Source organism: Solea solea, chromosome 5, assembly GCF_958295425.1.
Source record: "Solea solea chromosome 5, fSolSol10.1, whole genome shotgun sequence".
In the NCBI taxonomy this organism is placed as follows: Eukaryota; Metazoa; Chordata; class Actinopteri; order Pleuronectiformes; family Soleidae; genus Solea; species Solea solea.
The window spans coordinates 25,610,862-25,627,112 of NC_081138.1; the positions used below are offsets into that span (position 1 = coordinate 25,610,862).

At 42.4% G+C, this 16,251-nt stretch overlaps 1 protein-coding gene across 3 annotated transcripts in view; it reads right to left on the bottom strand.

Moving 5' to 3' along the window:
* Positions 1–2,744: 2,744 nt before the first annotated feature.
* Positions 2,745–16,251, bottom strand: part of elp4 (elongator acetyltransferase complex subunit 4) — a 50,777-nt gene continuing 37,270 nt past the window's right edge. The window contains exon 10 of one of the 3 annotated variants that reach the window (XM_058630094.1): positions 2,745–3,409. In XM_058630094.1, the coding sequence (XP_058486077.1) occupies positions 3,281–3,409 (129 nt within the window). In that variant the 3' untranslated portion in view covers positions 2,745–3,280. Of the gene's footprint in view, positions 3,410–3,455; positions 6,317–16,251 lie in introns of those variants that run through there. The other 2 variants (XM_058630093.1, XM_058630092.1) reach the window with 2 other exon arrangements.

The following is a 16,251-nucleotide window of genomic DNA, read 5'->3' on the forward strand; positions in this document are numbered from 1 at the left end:
AAAAAAAAAGATCCATGGAATAAAGCAGGCAGCGCCTCGAGCGAGGAAGAGGAGTGATTGTATGGCAGAGTGAGTTATTTTGCTTCACTTGCTATCGCAGCAGGGAGGTCGTGTGTGTGTGTGTGTGTGTGTGTGTGTGGATTTGAAGGGGGTGTGTTTTTGTGAGCATCCAAAATGAAAGAATATCAAGAAAGAGTAAAAATTCACACTTTCTTTTAATAGCACCAAATATCTGGCTAATTTGATTAAATGAATTTGCATCTCACTTCATACTTAATAGGGTATTAAGAAATTTAAGCCTCAGAGGTTAATCAGATTTAGATTTCAGAGCTAATGCAGTTTCCCCATATTAATTTTGATCCGGTTTTATAACGCAGATGTTTTTAGAGTTGAGGGCAAACTACAGTGGATGAACGTGCCGAGAGAGAGCAAGAGCATTAATAATTACCGAGAGTGAGAAATTCAAAATGCAAGAAAGACTGCAATTAGTGTCTAAATAATACACAGCTTTGGGATAAAACTGTTCAGGATGAAGTCGGGCAATAAGGATTTCTGGAAAAGTTCCAGAGAACTTTGTACAGTTGGTTTTGTGGTTTTAATCCGACACTGATTAGGCCAGAAAATGTGAAATCTGAAATGGCAAACTGAAGCTGATACTCTCCTCCTGTAGGTTTGTGTGATACAGGACTAAAAAAATAAAAATAGATATGATAAAAGGTTAGATAAATCAGTCTGTGCTGAGGATTATGGAGATACATATTAAATCATTGCATAAACACAGTGATAACAATTAGATTGAAGTTTTTCTTTAATGATGAGTGCAATATTAAGAATTCCTATTATCCTATTACCCACCCCTCCCCTTATTTACTGTCAACAGTTTCACAGGAAGTAACATGACACTTGCAACTGCAAAATAGAATCAATAATAGTTTAATTTTGTGTATTTTGTAAACTGCGTTTTACAGGACGGGTAACCACGAAAAGGTCTGCTTTACTAAACTAAAACTGGTGATAATTGATTGAGCGTTGTCATTCAACAACACACAGCTAACACAAAGACAGGAAGGAAGCTTTGGCTTTGAGGAGGCATCAATAAGACAAAAATGGCAGCTGCTAAAACACAATCCTAAGTGAGTCCAGTGGATTTGTTTGTCCCCTTAAATCCAGTCCAAGTGATTCTTTCAAGATCCTAAGACACATCGCTCACTGAACATTATACATGAGTAAAATAAAATGCAAGTTATTAAACTATGTATGCATTGTACATAATACATTATCAATTTCCCAAAAACAAGCAGAGGTTAACTGGACACTGTAGACTGACTGCAGGTGTGAATGAGCGAGTTGTTTGTCTCTGTGTCAGCTGGGATCGACTCCAGCGAACCCCATGACCCTCATGTGGAGGATAAAACAGTAGACAATGAATGAATTGTGACTTATGACAGAGTATTCACCACAGTAAAATTAGTACCTGGTTGATTTGTGTACATGCAAAAAGAAAATAACTGAAGCTAAAAACAAAACAAAAGTCTCATTACTGATGTTTCAAAATAACACATGATAAAAACAAAGCCACAGTGTTAATGTTGCGGCTGATCTGTCTTCAGTACCGTGCAGTGTTGACGTACAGGAACTACGGCATGTGAAGAGGAAAAAACAGCCATATGTATGACATATGTGAAATAAATGAAATGCATAAAGGCAACGCATGTGACAACCCTCAAAACACTGAATTCATGCCAGGTATAAAAGACATACAAGGAGTATGGCAACATAAACAAATCCAAAAAATGAATTTATTCTATTCAAATCTGAATTGAACAACGCATACCGAATATGTCAGCCCTTCCACAACGGTAACTTTGGTTTTAGTCGCATTCTTGACAAGGTTTGGCTCACCTGTGTGGGTGAACTGCATATGTCGTCTCTCTTTCCTTCACCTGATGTAAGAGCACAGCAGTCATGCGTGAAACTGTCAGGTAACACCAGCCTCTCCCTACACGTGTCGCAGATTCTTACCGATACTGCCACTTTTTATGGGGGAAAAAAAATATTCAAACTGGCATCGGCGGCAGACTGAGGCAAACAAAAATACAACATTTAATATTTCATGTTGTGTGTGTTTTTTCCCCTGCTTCTATTTCTCATGTCACTGTTTGACCTAATTTTGCTTTCTTTTTGGGCTTGTCATGGCAGCGCAGCTCATCCAGCAAACACGCCTGATGAGGTGTGAAGCCTGCACCCAAATCCTGCTCTCCTACCCTCTGCCCACATTCCAACATACTGGAGTTAAATGTCACTCACCAACGCAGACTTGGGGTCGGACGGACGAAGCCATAGTCACACCTGAAACCAGTGAGAGGCGGAGCAAAGGACAGTAACTTAACAGCTGCTGTTAGAAGTTTGAAGCTGAAACTCAGGATTATTTTCATTGTCTATGAAGGAGAAAGAACCTATACCCTGTAAATACCACACAGTTTTCAACAGTGTCAATATTCTCACTTATATTGCAAAGTTATCAATTGTTTCCTTAGATCCTTATCATTGAAATGTCTTCCTAATCTACATCCTGAGAACATTTCATCTGAAACTGTAGATTAATTGAACTGTAATTGCCTTCTTGGTATAGAGTCAATTATGTCAATCCTTTGGTTGACTTTTTTTACTGACAGCAGCTTTAATCTGGAAAAAGAAAATAGTGAATTCAGATTAGATTAAGTTCAAATAAAGAGCATATGGTGTTGAGTATGAAATTATTTTTATTTTTTACTCAAATAAAGCACATTGTCATTTGCGCTATTCTAGAAAAAAAAAATAACAACATGCTGGAGCGAAGTGGGAGGAGGAGCCACTTGCTTCATCGAGCGAGTGCTGAGCTCAGAAGAAAGCACTTAAATTATTTAAAGTCAGGCAAGACTGAGAGTCTGAAATGACAAAACAATATTTAAAGATTACACTTTATATGTAAACAAACCCCCTTATAGGCAAACTGAATTGAGGTGAGTACCCTGCCCGTCATCTTCTTTTGTACGGCTTCTTGCAACAACCAGCTGTCAAAGCGTGATGTGCAATGCAACATTATATACAGTATGATGTGTGTGTATATATATATATATATATATATATATATATATATATATATATATATATATAAAAAGTGTGTCCACTATGAGAAGAAGTCTGACAAGATCATCCTGGTTGACATCGGGGGGGTTGTCGTGGTAAAGAGGACAACACTGTGACGTTCCTGGTTGCCTCTGGCGACTGTGTGGGACCTCTAGAAGTCCAGGTGTTTGTTGCCGGAAGTGACGGAGCCACAGGCTGCAGCCACCGCGGCCCCTCCTGCCAGCTCCCCCCTGCTCACGCGACTTACTGTCTCAGACAAGTCTGGAGGCAAATGCAGTCTCTACAGAAATAAGGGTGAGGGCGGGGGTGAGGGTAGGAGGGAGGGAGGGCGACAGAGAAGGAGGTGGTGGTGTTGGGGGGGGGGGGGTTAGAGTATTATATCAGCCTGTTTGGAGGAAAAAGAAAGTGCTACAGTGGTTTAACATACAGTATATGGTACACGTCAGTGATGTTTATTCACAGAGTCATGTTAGGTTGAAATTGCATTAGATGCTTCACCACTCCCCTCAGCACTGGCAGTGTGGAGTAAACCTGCTAGCGTGCTGCTAAATGCTTCAGAGAGCTTTAGGTCTGTTACAGCTCTCATGGAATATGTGTGTGTGTGTGTGTGGGTGGGGTTGTGAACTGCAGATATTTTTTCTCAATGAAGGACCCCGATAAGATTAAACAAACTGCCCAGACCCCCAAATGCATTTCAATACGCACTCACAGTCCCTAGATTTATTTGACTGTATTCAGACAGTTTCACATGATTTATGACTGACGGGCTGAATGGGCTATGATCGAGCAAGAAAGAGGAAACCGAGCCAATAGACAGGATAACATAAACCTGTTCAGTTTGAGTGCTACGGTGGGAGGAGCCAACGCGAATCAAAAGAAGAAAGGGCCAGAGTTGACGGTGTCATGTCTCTGAATTAAGCCGTAAAACAGGTTTGAGGTTGGCGAAACTCTGGGTGCTTAATTTGTGGCAAAGTCACCGATCTTTAATAAACAGAGTGATTTCAGTGATGTTATGGATCTCTATCTATTAATTTAGACAGAAACCTGGTGTAGGCTGAAACAGCTGCCTGGAGCCATTTCAAAGATGGCTGAAAATTGGCAAGACTTTGTTTGAAAGACTTTGATGGGTTGGTGACAACATTCTGCAATCTGTAATTTCTATTTAGACGACTGCTATAATCAACAGTATCAAAACGGACACCGTTCTGAACCAATGAGGGACCACGTCAGTCCAATCTGCCCAAAGAAGTCTGGTGAGTCTTTCAACGACACCAACAGACACCCTGTGGTAAAACTGCCTGGATCAAAAACACAAAACACCTTGGAATATTTTTTGCAACCTTACTTTTGATAAACATGTAGGAAATGGTCAATATTTTCTCCATTTAGAAAAGGAAAAGAGGTGAAGAAGGCCACACAGATGAAGCAAGCTGGAGGACATGGAAATAGGTTGCTATAGATGCATTTCCACGTCAAAACAGATAAACTTAACTCAATATTCAAGTCATTGTTTTTCTGTTAAAGAAAAGTGTCTTTTTATGTCCGTAAAAAGTACAGTCAACTGGTTTCTTCCACTTTTATTTGGGACCAAACAAGATGTGTTTGCTCTCTCTTTGTCATGTTTGTGTTTTTCTCTGTGCTCTTATCAAGAGTCATTAGAATCAAGTCTTTTAGCCGTTTCATAGCAAAGCTTATCTGTGGAGCCGCCCTGTGCCAACTCAGAGCACAAAAGGGCCACTCATGTAAAGCCCCCTAACGCTAACACGCTAACCACTATAAAGCTTAAGAGGGGCTACACCGCTCGGCTCTCCTGAAGCCACAAGAAAGGCCGCCAGTGGCACTCCACGAACAAAGTCTTGAAGAGGTGCTGAGAGCGTGAGAGGAGGTGAAGTGTCCCCAGAGTCAAGTGTGTGTCTGACAATGGTGTTGAGTAGCAGGTTACTCAAGTGTCTATCACGGAGGTTAAATCAGAATACAAGAATAGCGGGTACAAGAGAAGTTAAACCCTATCATTTGTCCGCCGAAAGAATCTGCCATGACATCTGAAACCCACTGGTCAAAGCCTGCGCTCCCATGCCTCCCAACCCCACACCTCCCATCCCAGCTCTACCCTTCCACATCTGTACCCCCTCCAGACATCCAGCTTTAAGAGAGCTCCTTCCACTCCCACAGATACTTATCTTTTTCTTAATCACTAGGTGTTTGGGTATAGGGTTTAGCAGCGTCAATGCTAAGAGATCAAATCAAGACTACGTAACACTCTTTACTCCTTTAGGGCAGACTACATCCTTCCTTTGCTTAATACTGTTTGAGGAGCACATAAGCTGAACCACAAAATGTTTTTACATTCCTGATGTCCTTGTCTGATATGAGGCCTCACTCTCTGGCTACTGTGGCTAACAGGTTGGAGGTATATCGTGCTCGACTAGTCCCTTTTCTGCTGGGCACGTTGCCTTTGTGTGTGTGTGTGAGAGCAGACTCTTGTCAGGCAAGTAGAGGAAACAAGAGGAGTAGTCTTCATGCAGCCTAGCAGATTATCTGGGGCAGGTGAGCACTGACACACTGTGAAGGACCTATAATTTAATGAAAGATGATAAAGGTAAGGTTACACAGGACTTAAAGAGGCAAGGAGGGACGAGTCTCACTTGGAGAAAGAAAAAGATGAAGGCACAGAAACCAAACATGAATGTTGTTTAAAACAGATGTTGTTGGACTTTTCTTTGGACGTAGCTCTTTCTGACTCACTCCCCCACTCCCAGACACACAAAAACATCCATGCGAGCTCATATATTGGCCTTGAGGGGGCCTCCGCAAGCACTGCTCTGCTTCCACCCCTGCCAAACCTCACCTGTGTAACCTTTCGTGTCTTCAGCTCACTCAAGTGTGATTGAAAAAGAAAAACAATACATTGATCAAGCCTGGACTCAGTCCTGCTTAGTTCATTGCAGCGTAAACACGGTAGAGAGAGGGCTAGGGAAAAATCAATCACATATACATCATTCTCAGTGGGTGAGTTAAGAAAAAAAAAAAAAAAAAAGACATCACACCGTTGTCTGGCTGTCACGCACCCAAGGTCCTGGCTACACTGTGTCTGCTTGGCTCTGGGCTCTGTGAACCCACTGAGCATGTGCAGAGCGAAGGTCAAAGCAATCCAGAAGTGCTGCACAGCTCCTCTAACCTTTGAGTTCTGGGGCAGATGAGAACAATCAATGGTAACATCAAAGTTGGAGGGAGGAGCAGACAAAACCAATCGATTAGTTTACCACACAGAGAGAAAACACAGCCTAGTAACAATCAGCCGCTATCCCGCGCATGAGTGACAGCTACCATTAACAGGTTATCATAAATAACTTACTTTATACTCTAGTTAAAAAAAAAGAACGTTAATGCCAGGAAACTAGAAGACCATCAACACCCAATTATTGCTTATTTTAGCGGAGATAAGCCAACTGTTAGGCCGCCATGGACATTTGCATTGACACCAAATAAATGGAGGTCAGAGTAAGACTTAGACAGACATAGTTAGGGAATCTGCTTCCCTACGACCTGAACACTCCATGATGTAAGCAAGGACATCCGGAAAACCCTCAGAGGCATAGTGGGGTGTATGTGTGTGAAGTCTTTCCCTGCTGCCTGGCAACCTTCACAAGGGTGGAGAAAGAGGGGAAAAATAAGCGAGAGAGTGACAGAAGGGGGGGAGCTGCATCAGAGTGGACGGCGGGAAAGTAGACCATTGGTTATGGCACAGTACTGGAGGGGGGGGGGGGGGGGGGGGCTGTGAAAATGACTTGTGTGCCACAATGTTACCGCGAATATGTGTGTGTTGTCTGTGTGATGTCTGTGTTCCCTCCCTGGTGGCGGGAAGGGGTAAAAGGTCTGCGGTTCAGCTCCGCTCCTCAGCCAGAGGGGCTGGGGCCATGCTGGCAACAGGGCGAGGGGTGACAAAGCTCCAAACGAGTGCTAAGCACTTGAAATGAGCCCTCAGGGTTGGCCCACAGACTGGCTTTGCCTAAGAGGGTTACTAATATTGCCCCAGAACGGACAATTCCCTACAGCTTACTAAACACCACAAAGACTTGCTTCTTAAGGAGTACCGGTGTTTCATGCTACTTGTAATTGCACGGCTACAATCTACAAATACAACAGTATGAGTTTTATGGGTCAAAGAGGGCATAAAATCACAGTTGTGGTGCTTTTTTCCCTTATGTTTCACTTATGTGCACAACGGTGTGTTATAATTAAAGATCCAGATATCCATTTTTTTCAAGCTTAAGCTTTCAAGAGACTCAAACACACAAAGCAGTACCATCAAAGGCATTCCACTGGTGGTAACGGCTTGCTAATGACCGGAGTATTAGGTGCTAATTTAACGAGTCATTTCTTCCATAGAGTTTTAGCCACACTTTCAAATGGCCCGTGTCACTGTACAGCTTAGGACTATGGGAAACTTAACACCTTGTTGGAACATATGACGACTGGTCTGGCTGTTCCAATCAGATTAGGTGATGTGGGAACATGCTCAATGGAGTGACACGATATTTACCATAAACACCTACTTAACCCAACAAGTGCTGTAATTTGGTCAGCACATTATAAGCTCTATTAAGTAAATTGGAAACGAGAAAGTAAACATTGGATAACTAAGCGGGAGTTATTACAACCGCACAGACACAACAAAGACGCAATCTAGCCATGCGCTGCCATGCATGAATAAGGTATTTCTGTAGCCGTATTTATGCAGAACAAGTGAAGAAGAACATATGCACCACGTCCTGTATTCATAGTGGTCACACTAGAGGCAACACCTTTTGTCAATTCCATTTCTCTGAGCAGCACAGCTGCAGTGCAGCCACTGTAAACTAATGTGAACGTCTGTCCATGACAACAGGTCAGTGTCCTCCATTTCCAGTCTTATTTCTACAACTCGCCGAGGGTCAAAATGGTAGCAGGAAAAAAAAAAGAATTGGTAGAAATTTCCCAGACTCGCTGGTCTATCCAGTCACTAAACCAAGCTAAATCACCTCCCAGTGCCATAATCCCTCACACCTCTTAAGTTACACTGCATTGTGTGGGAAATCATTTGCTGAACCTATTGGAACCACTCGGATTAACTTTCGGCACAACAAAAATCCCACATGAAATGGTGATGTGTTTTTAGTTTTTTGTTTTTTTTAAAAAGGAGAAGCAAACTGTCATCACATTTATGCAGGTAATTTTAGAGAATACTTCCGCCACCCTGCAAGAGAAAAAAAAAGCATAAATCCCATCACTTTGGGAATTCTAGCCCACCTGCATTTAACAAAAGCGAGAAGAAGCTCTGCCTTCCTCTTCTATTGTGTTGGACTGCAACATGATCCCTGGCCTTACATTCAGAATAACCTGTTGACTGGGGAAGTTGCAATCCCTATTTGTCATGTTAGAGTTAATTTTTTTTTTCATTCATGTTCCTCATTGTTTTTCACATATTTTTCTTTTTTTCCCTTTTTCAAAAATATGTCATTACATTTAAGGGATTAAGGACATGCCTTCTTTACGTTCTGGAGATTACAGTGTTTATCATCTATTTATTTTGAACTTAATTAACACAGATACACCAGAGCAAGTCTCAAATTTCTTTTTTGGTAATTGGGCGACGGTCACCTGCCGCATGAGCCCAGATAGTTTGAAAAACCAGGCCTACACATAGTCAAGCAGACTGACAGACAAATACAGACACGGGCTCCTCATCTCTTCTGCTTCAGGGATAATGCATGTGACGGAGTAGGCAAGCAGAAGGATGAGTAAGCATTTTGAGTGTAATTATATTCCCCAACACTGGAAGAATGGGACTAGACTAACAAATGACTGAATTTCATTAAAAAGCGAACATGTCTAAACAGGAAATTGATTAGCTGACAGCACTCAAAGCTTTGTTTTAACCTTAATGGAATGTTAGTTTCTGTTCTCTGGAACAACAACAACTGGCTGCTCACTTCCCTCCTTTCACGCTCCACACACGAATGTAAAACAGCATTTTATAGTATGTTATGTTACTAAACATGACACACACGGGAATCGAGATACGGGCAAACACAGGCCAAAGTGTAACTATGTTTTTAAAAAAAACAACTTGACTTGCTATCTCCCTCATCATCATCATCTTCAGCTGAAGTCTCCTCTGAGGGCCTGTACTCAGGCCTGTCAGGAGCTTTGACAGGACAAGCAACGCCATTTTGTCTCTTTTCAGTTCAGTTTTGTTTCTCTTTGGAGGGCAGCGCTGGTACGGACCGTGGGCACTGTGGGGTGAGGGGGTGAGGGCACATTGAACCCAGTGGTGATGGGTGGTAAGGGGGTGGGGTTAGTTGGTGTTATGGACTTGGGCACAGCCAGCGAGTGCTGGTCCACCCCTGAAGTGACATGGTGCCTGGAGAGTAAGGGAGAGGGATAGAGGGTGAAGAGTACAAACATGTCTAAGCGCTGCCTTCACTAGAGATAGGCCCATAGCAAAGAGTATGGCTGCATGGGTTATGACAGCATATCTGGGGGACCTCTTGTGCCCTCAAACACACATTTACCCCTCAAACCATGACTCCGATATCAACATGCTCAGGTTAAAAAACCCTGACACTTATGCTGGGATCATGTTTGCTAGTGCTATAGATGCCCTTTTATAATCACACCTGGGTGAAGCATTGAAAAAGCACAGAGTTTTAATTCTTTGTCTTTAGTGTTTTGAGGCAGTTAGCATCCATAATGTTGCGTTACCGCTTCCTTTTTTATTTCCTTTGCACATCCTTGTTATTCCACTGCAGCCTCCAAACCCAGGAAGCAAATAGGGATATTTCCCAGCATTTTCACATTATTCTTTTAAGATATTTAGTTCTGCTACTGCTTTAATCACAGAAAGCCAGACGCTTTACAAATTACATTTGCCCATGTATTATTTACATTTCTTTTTCTGGGTTGCACTTAGTGTGCAGACCTACAGTATGTACAAAAAGACAGAGGGACTGTTACTCGCCTGTGTATGTGTCACACAGAGGCATTTACAACACGAGCACACGTAGCAGTGCATCACGACTTAGGTCTCTGAAACCCAGTCTTCCCTCCAACAGAAAAAAAAGCCCCACATTTCTCTCTCGTTGTTTGTGTGGTAATGGAGATCACAGAGTTTACAGGCATAATGTTTGAAAGCGAAAGGTCATCTGGAGGTTACTGTGTCAGCCTGTGTAAGTGACTGACCCTGTGGGTGGGAGGGAGGGGGGGTGACAACTTTGACAGGGGAATAGTATGTTGTGCTTGGAAGAGACCAGAACTGAATGAAGCGCCAAGCACAAGAATCAGGTCGACGACAACAGGAGGCAGAGGATGACAACACATACAGTGTTATTTGCTTTTCAATCGCTACCACCTGCTTACTTGCTTGTACTTCCTGCATGTAGCTTTACTGCACTGAGTGCCACAAGCCCTATAGGAAAGATATTTGCTTTGTCCCCGCTTGGTGCCACAAAAGGGCGGCCGGATATGGCAGCATGCTGCAGGTATTATTGAAAAAGGAGTTTTTTGGCCTTTAATACACACGCAGAATGTGGGCCAGGTCTTTGAAACACAAATTTTGGAAAAGTGAGTTTTTGGTGGTGTAATGGCATCATATGTAGCCAAACCTGTGCTAGTGTTTGCACTGCTTATTGGAATTTTAATGTACTTACATATACATATATGGATACAATTTATTTTTGTTTGCCTACTGGAATAGTTTTTGTCTATTTTCGCTCATGATTGGCCACTGCGGCTTTACAGTTACAGTTATATCGGAAAGGATGTTTTTGATAACTTAGCGTGTGTGGAAAGAAATATTTTAAAAACCGGAAGGAGAAAGTCTCTGTTTTCAAAAATACCAACTTACATGTGAACTAGGCCCTCCTCAGTGCAGATATACTACAGACTTGGTGAGTAACCATAAGGAAAACACATGATGAAAATGGTGTTGACATCAAAGTAACAGTTTTTACAGCTCTGTACATCAGAGCATATAAATCCTGTGTCCTTTCCAGAGTCATATGACCTGGGAGTGAACGTAACTTGTATCAATTTCTTCTTCAGACAAAAAAACAAATGTTAGCGAGTGCTCCATGAGAAGGAGAGATAATTATTAAGAGAGAAAAACTGAAGAAAAGGTAACAGTAACAAATATAAATGAAGGAAGACAAATAACTCTAATGTACCTACACGACTAGGAAATGATAAATGAAAGCATGTGATATACACATGCAGAGGTGGACTCACAGTGCATTTTAACTATTACGACACAACTGTGTGCGATAATGTGCTGATGTGTTGATCACACTTGTGACGCCTTTGTGGTCGTACGTATGAGTGTGCGTTTATGTTTGCATGCATTTGTGTCTGTTCGTCTGCCTAGATGAATAAAGGGGGGTGGGTATAATCCATCACCAGTTGATAGTCCTCACAAAAAAGAAGCCCTTTTTGCTGAGAGGACAGCCCTTGTGTGGACAAAGACCACCATACTGGGGACTTCATAGGACCCAGCTGAAAAGGTGTTGCCCAGAGTAACCCCATTCACATTAACAGGCATGCTGGCCAAAGCCAGTCATTACTGCTGACTTGGACCAGCCGGGCCACACATAGACCAGCCTAGAGCCGCTAAGGCCATTCACTCCACATCATCCCACAGGCAGACAGACTGAACTCTGCCACTGGGGAGCATCTAGAGTTGTTACCATTCAATTCAACTGTCTGTCTTGAGAGCTCAAAACATGCAGCCTTTTCAGTAAATGTATAAAAAGTTTAGTTTCCAAGGGGGAGATTAGAGTTTTTGCCCACCCATAAAAATGTAATAACACTGCAGCGAAATAATAAAACAAAAAAGAGCTGAAAGTTAATGTAGCAAAATTAAACAAATCCACTGAAAAAGCTGGTTTGGTGTCAAACAAATGTGGGACTTAAACTAAAATAGCTGTTATAGGAAATATATTGGTTGAATAAATGCAATAACAAATGTCTGGGGCTTTTCAAGATCTGCTCCTAGTTAACATGTCCGGGCATTTTTTTTGGAGTGAAATGATTTAGTTCCATGGATTGACTGAAAAATTGGATTACTCAATCAGCCTCATGAGGAGATGCATGCTGTTGCCAGGTGTTAACTGACATACTCAAATCACCCGAGATGGACGTTACCGCCCGGTCTGAAAAGGGCCTCAGTTTTCGTCAACCTCTCTTTCCTCTCGCTCCATATTTACCCTCCACTCCACCTCGGCATTTGCTCTCCTCACCGGTGAGGTCCCTTTGGGCAGGTGGTTGAGTATATTTAGCCACAGCTAGGTGAGGTGCTTCCTGGGTAGACTGTTGGCAAAGCCACCTTTAGGGTGTTGGGAGATGTCAGAGGGAATGAGACATCACCTCGGCCGCATTGTCAAAAAATTCACCACCTTCCATTTCCCCCCCATCACCTCTAGGTCCATGACACACTGGGTGATGGGGAATTCTTGTTTTGTGTTTTCAAATTTAGCCTGAATCTCATCAGCTATTACCTAACCTAGAGCATAGGCTGAGTGTTAATTGTGAAGCATTACTAGAGCCATTAAAAAAGTGAGCCAGCGCCTGGGGAGAATACATGCTAAATATAAAATCTTGGATGATATCCTCTCTGCATACAACCAACATAGACGCTGGTAACATTCTGAATGTGTGGATTTGAAAAATATGAAATAAAAACAAGTTTTCCGTTAAAAAAAGGGGAAGAGAATGTGCCGATTCCTTTGTTAAAATTGTTGCGATTATGACATCCAACAGGCAGTACTCCATCCATTAAAAACATTTTACGGCAAGATTAAAAATGTAGACTTTTCAGCACAAGGACTGCAGCTCTTTGGCAGTTTAGAAACAAAAATCCAATTTGATCCTGCAGATTTATACTTTCCCTTGATGGTGTAAAAGTGTTACATTAAGTATTAACAGCACATAACAATAGAAACAGAAAACTGTTACCGAGTGTCAGGATTTACTTGTTTTAGCTTCTTAAAGTGGATCAAGATTATGTTAAATCAGATTACAATAAACAAGTGTAGTGACTATTTATTGGCTGTGTAAGAAGTTACAATTTAGATTATATAAACGGGGACCTTAGACAATAATAACAAGCTGTTACTACTGCTATAGTGAGAATGCATTTATGAGGTAAAAAGATCCACCAAGAAAAACACTGACATGGAGGAACGATGAACATTCAGGGCACATAACAGTGACCGTAGATGGTAGTTTTGTAGTAAATAAACATTTCCTATTTTGAAAAATGTCAGTCTTTCACATTACATTTGTCAAACGAGACAAGTTGTGTGATTTGTTGTGTGATTGCATCACATGAAGCCAAAGTGGAATTTTAACATTTATATCTCTTTGGATTGGCCAACGAGGCTTTGCAGTTCTGGTTATTTCACCACCTGTTCACTTGGCATTGTTTTGACAGCAGTGGGTTTTTGTGCTTTTGTGGGGAAGATGTTTTTGGGAACTTTGAGAAAACCCGAGAAGGAAAAACCTTAGTAGATGATTTAGTAGATCTTCCTATTTTTAATACAGCAACAAATTTAAATTCACACTAAAATATGCTTAGATTGTCTGTAATTAAAGGACTTTTCAGTTTAAATGGGTGTCGGGAAACTGGCAAGAAACAAATGTTAAAATGAAAGGTGAACATATTTCTGCCATTAAGATGGTTTAAGTTTTTATATAAAAAAACAACAGAAAAACATTCACAAGATGAATGAGAAACAATTGACGGTGATGTGGCTGATAATTAGTATCCAATTATGTTCTATGTAGTGTAAACTGTTAAAAAAATTAAGTGTAGGTACGGAGAATGAGAGAGGCTGCCGAGTTGAAAAGGATAGCGAAATTGGAAAGCGTTCCCTTCCATCCAACTTCTTCTCTCTCTCTCTCTCTGATGCCGAGTTAGACGTTTTGCTGGGAAATGGGCGGCCTGCCAGATTGGGGCCAAGTCAGAGTTGTCAGGGGATTACAGTTCTGCCTTGCTCACTGCAGGGGGTGCCGAGAGGGCCTCAATTACCCTGGAGCGGTGTGTTTGATTTGGCCCGGCACTTTTGGGGACAGCCCAAAGCTGAATGAGGCACCATTAGCAACTCAAAATCCTGCCCTAAAATGAGTCCAGTTTTGCATCACATACAGTAATTGTGTGTCTATCAAAGGCTGGCAGGTCTACACCAATTACCCTGATAACAACAAAACAATCTATGCATAACATTATCTGCTGAACACCTGTGGGCAGCTTCAAACATCCAAGCGTTCCTATTAAAAAACTTTAGCTGTTTCAAACTGCAGCTCATTCAAACGGTGTCGCACAGTGGAAGAAATGAAGTGTTCACTTTAGGGAACAAAAAATACAAAATTCCAAGATTGCTCTGAGAAAAATATGACGCTCGAAGTGTTTGTATTTACAAATGGAGGGAAATGATAGAGGGAGATACAGTGTTAGAGGGGAGGGAGAGAGGTAGAGGAAGAGAGAGGGAGGGAGATCCCCGTACTCTGGCTACAGTTGGAGCTGTGCAATTGAATTTCACACGATATGAGGCAGCAAATGGCATGTAAAGGCAGAAGCGTCAGACGGTTGCTGCCACACGGGCCAGACAGATAAGGGAGGTGTAAGTGAAATCATTAGGTAACTCTGTAGGACATCAGGGGCAGTTTGAGGTTGGCAGGGGGCTACGAGAGCCAAAGGTCCTCCTTGAGCTCCATTGAACACCCACTCAGCCTGATATACATGCACTTACAAACACACAGGGAAAATACAAACACAGGCTGCAAGACAACCACGGACTCGAGACAGAGACAGGCAAACAACCAAGCACTGTTTCTCTCTCTCTCTCCCTCTTCACCAACAAATACACGCACATGTACACACACAAGGATATGTAGTCATGCACGAGTACACACATACACACGCGCGCACACACCAACACACACATAAAAACACCACTTCACACTGCAGACGCCTCATTGAGGTATCAGCTCCAGCGATTGTGTTTGTCCACCTGGGTATGAAAAAGCCATTCTGGCCTGTGTGGAGGAGACAGCCGTGTGATACAGCTCAAGTTGGAGCTCAGCAAGGCTACGTCTGTCTCAGGCTCTCAGGGAGGGGAGCAGCCAAGTGTGGATGCACCTCATTACCTCACTCATCCACACACCAATTACCCCTAAATAAATACACCCAGCCCACAGGCAGCAACAATGACATCCAGCCTGAAAGGGAAGAAAGGATGCCGTTCAGAAAGCATTTGCACGCACAGAAAAGTGCTGTTGGATAATGATGAAGAAAAAGTACAGAGAAAAGAAGTAAAAAGGAGAACATGCAGGGGGCTCGGGGTCTTTTAAAGACCTCAAAGACGACGCGAAGAAAGAGAAAGAATGAAACAAACACCGAGCAAGCAGAGTGAAGTGATTCAGAAAATGATAATTTCTTGCTAAATTTCACCCAACACATCCGCAAATGATTGTTGTGATGGGGGAGGGGCAAAGTTTAATTGTTTTAATGCATGCAGCCATGAGATAACTCTGCCACAGAATATAATGGTGATCACTGTGGAGCAGACACATATTTGCATGTTAAGATGGACCGCTTGGGGGTAACGGTAAGAGCAGTGACTGTGAAGGCCAAACAACACGGCCTAACAAGAAAAAACAACAAAAAAACAAGTGCATTAGGTTTCATAACTATGGCAGAAGTGACATGTGACAAGAACTACAGTTTGTGGGTTCCCAACATATGAGAAAACAATTTAAACAGCTGCTTAAAGTAAAAAAAAAAAAAAACTCTATTGGAGAGACAAGGTGAGCAAAGGATGCAGAGAAGGTGTGTGGCAGAGAAAGGAAGACAGATGTGTTTTCAGGGAAGGGGTGGGCACAAACCAGAGAGGAAGCCAAGAGTTCCTACATGTCACCCCCCCCCCCACCTCCTTCCATGTGGAATCTTTCTGCCTGAGTGACTCCGTCATACCTGGGGGACAAAATGGTTCTCTTCCTCTCTGCCCCAGTTCCTGCTTACACCCTCTCCTGAACTGTATTTCTGTGCTGCGACTGTGGTGAGCCAAGCCTGCTTAGTTGTGTTGTGCT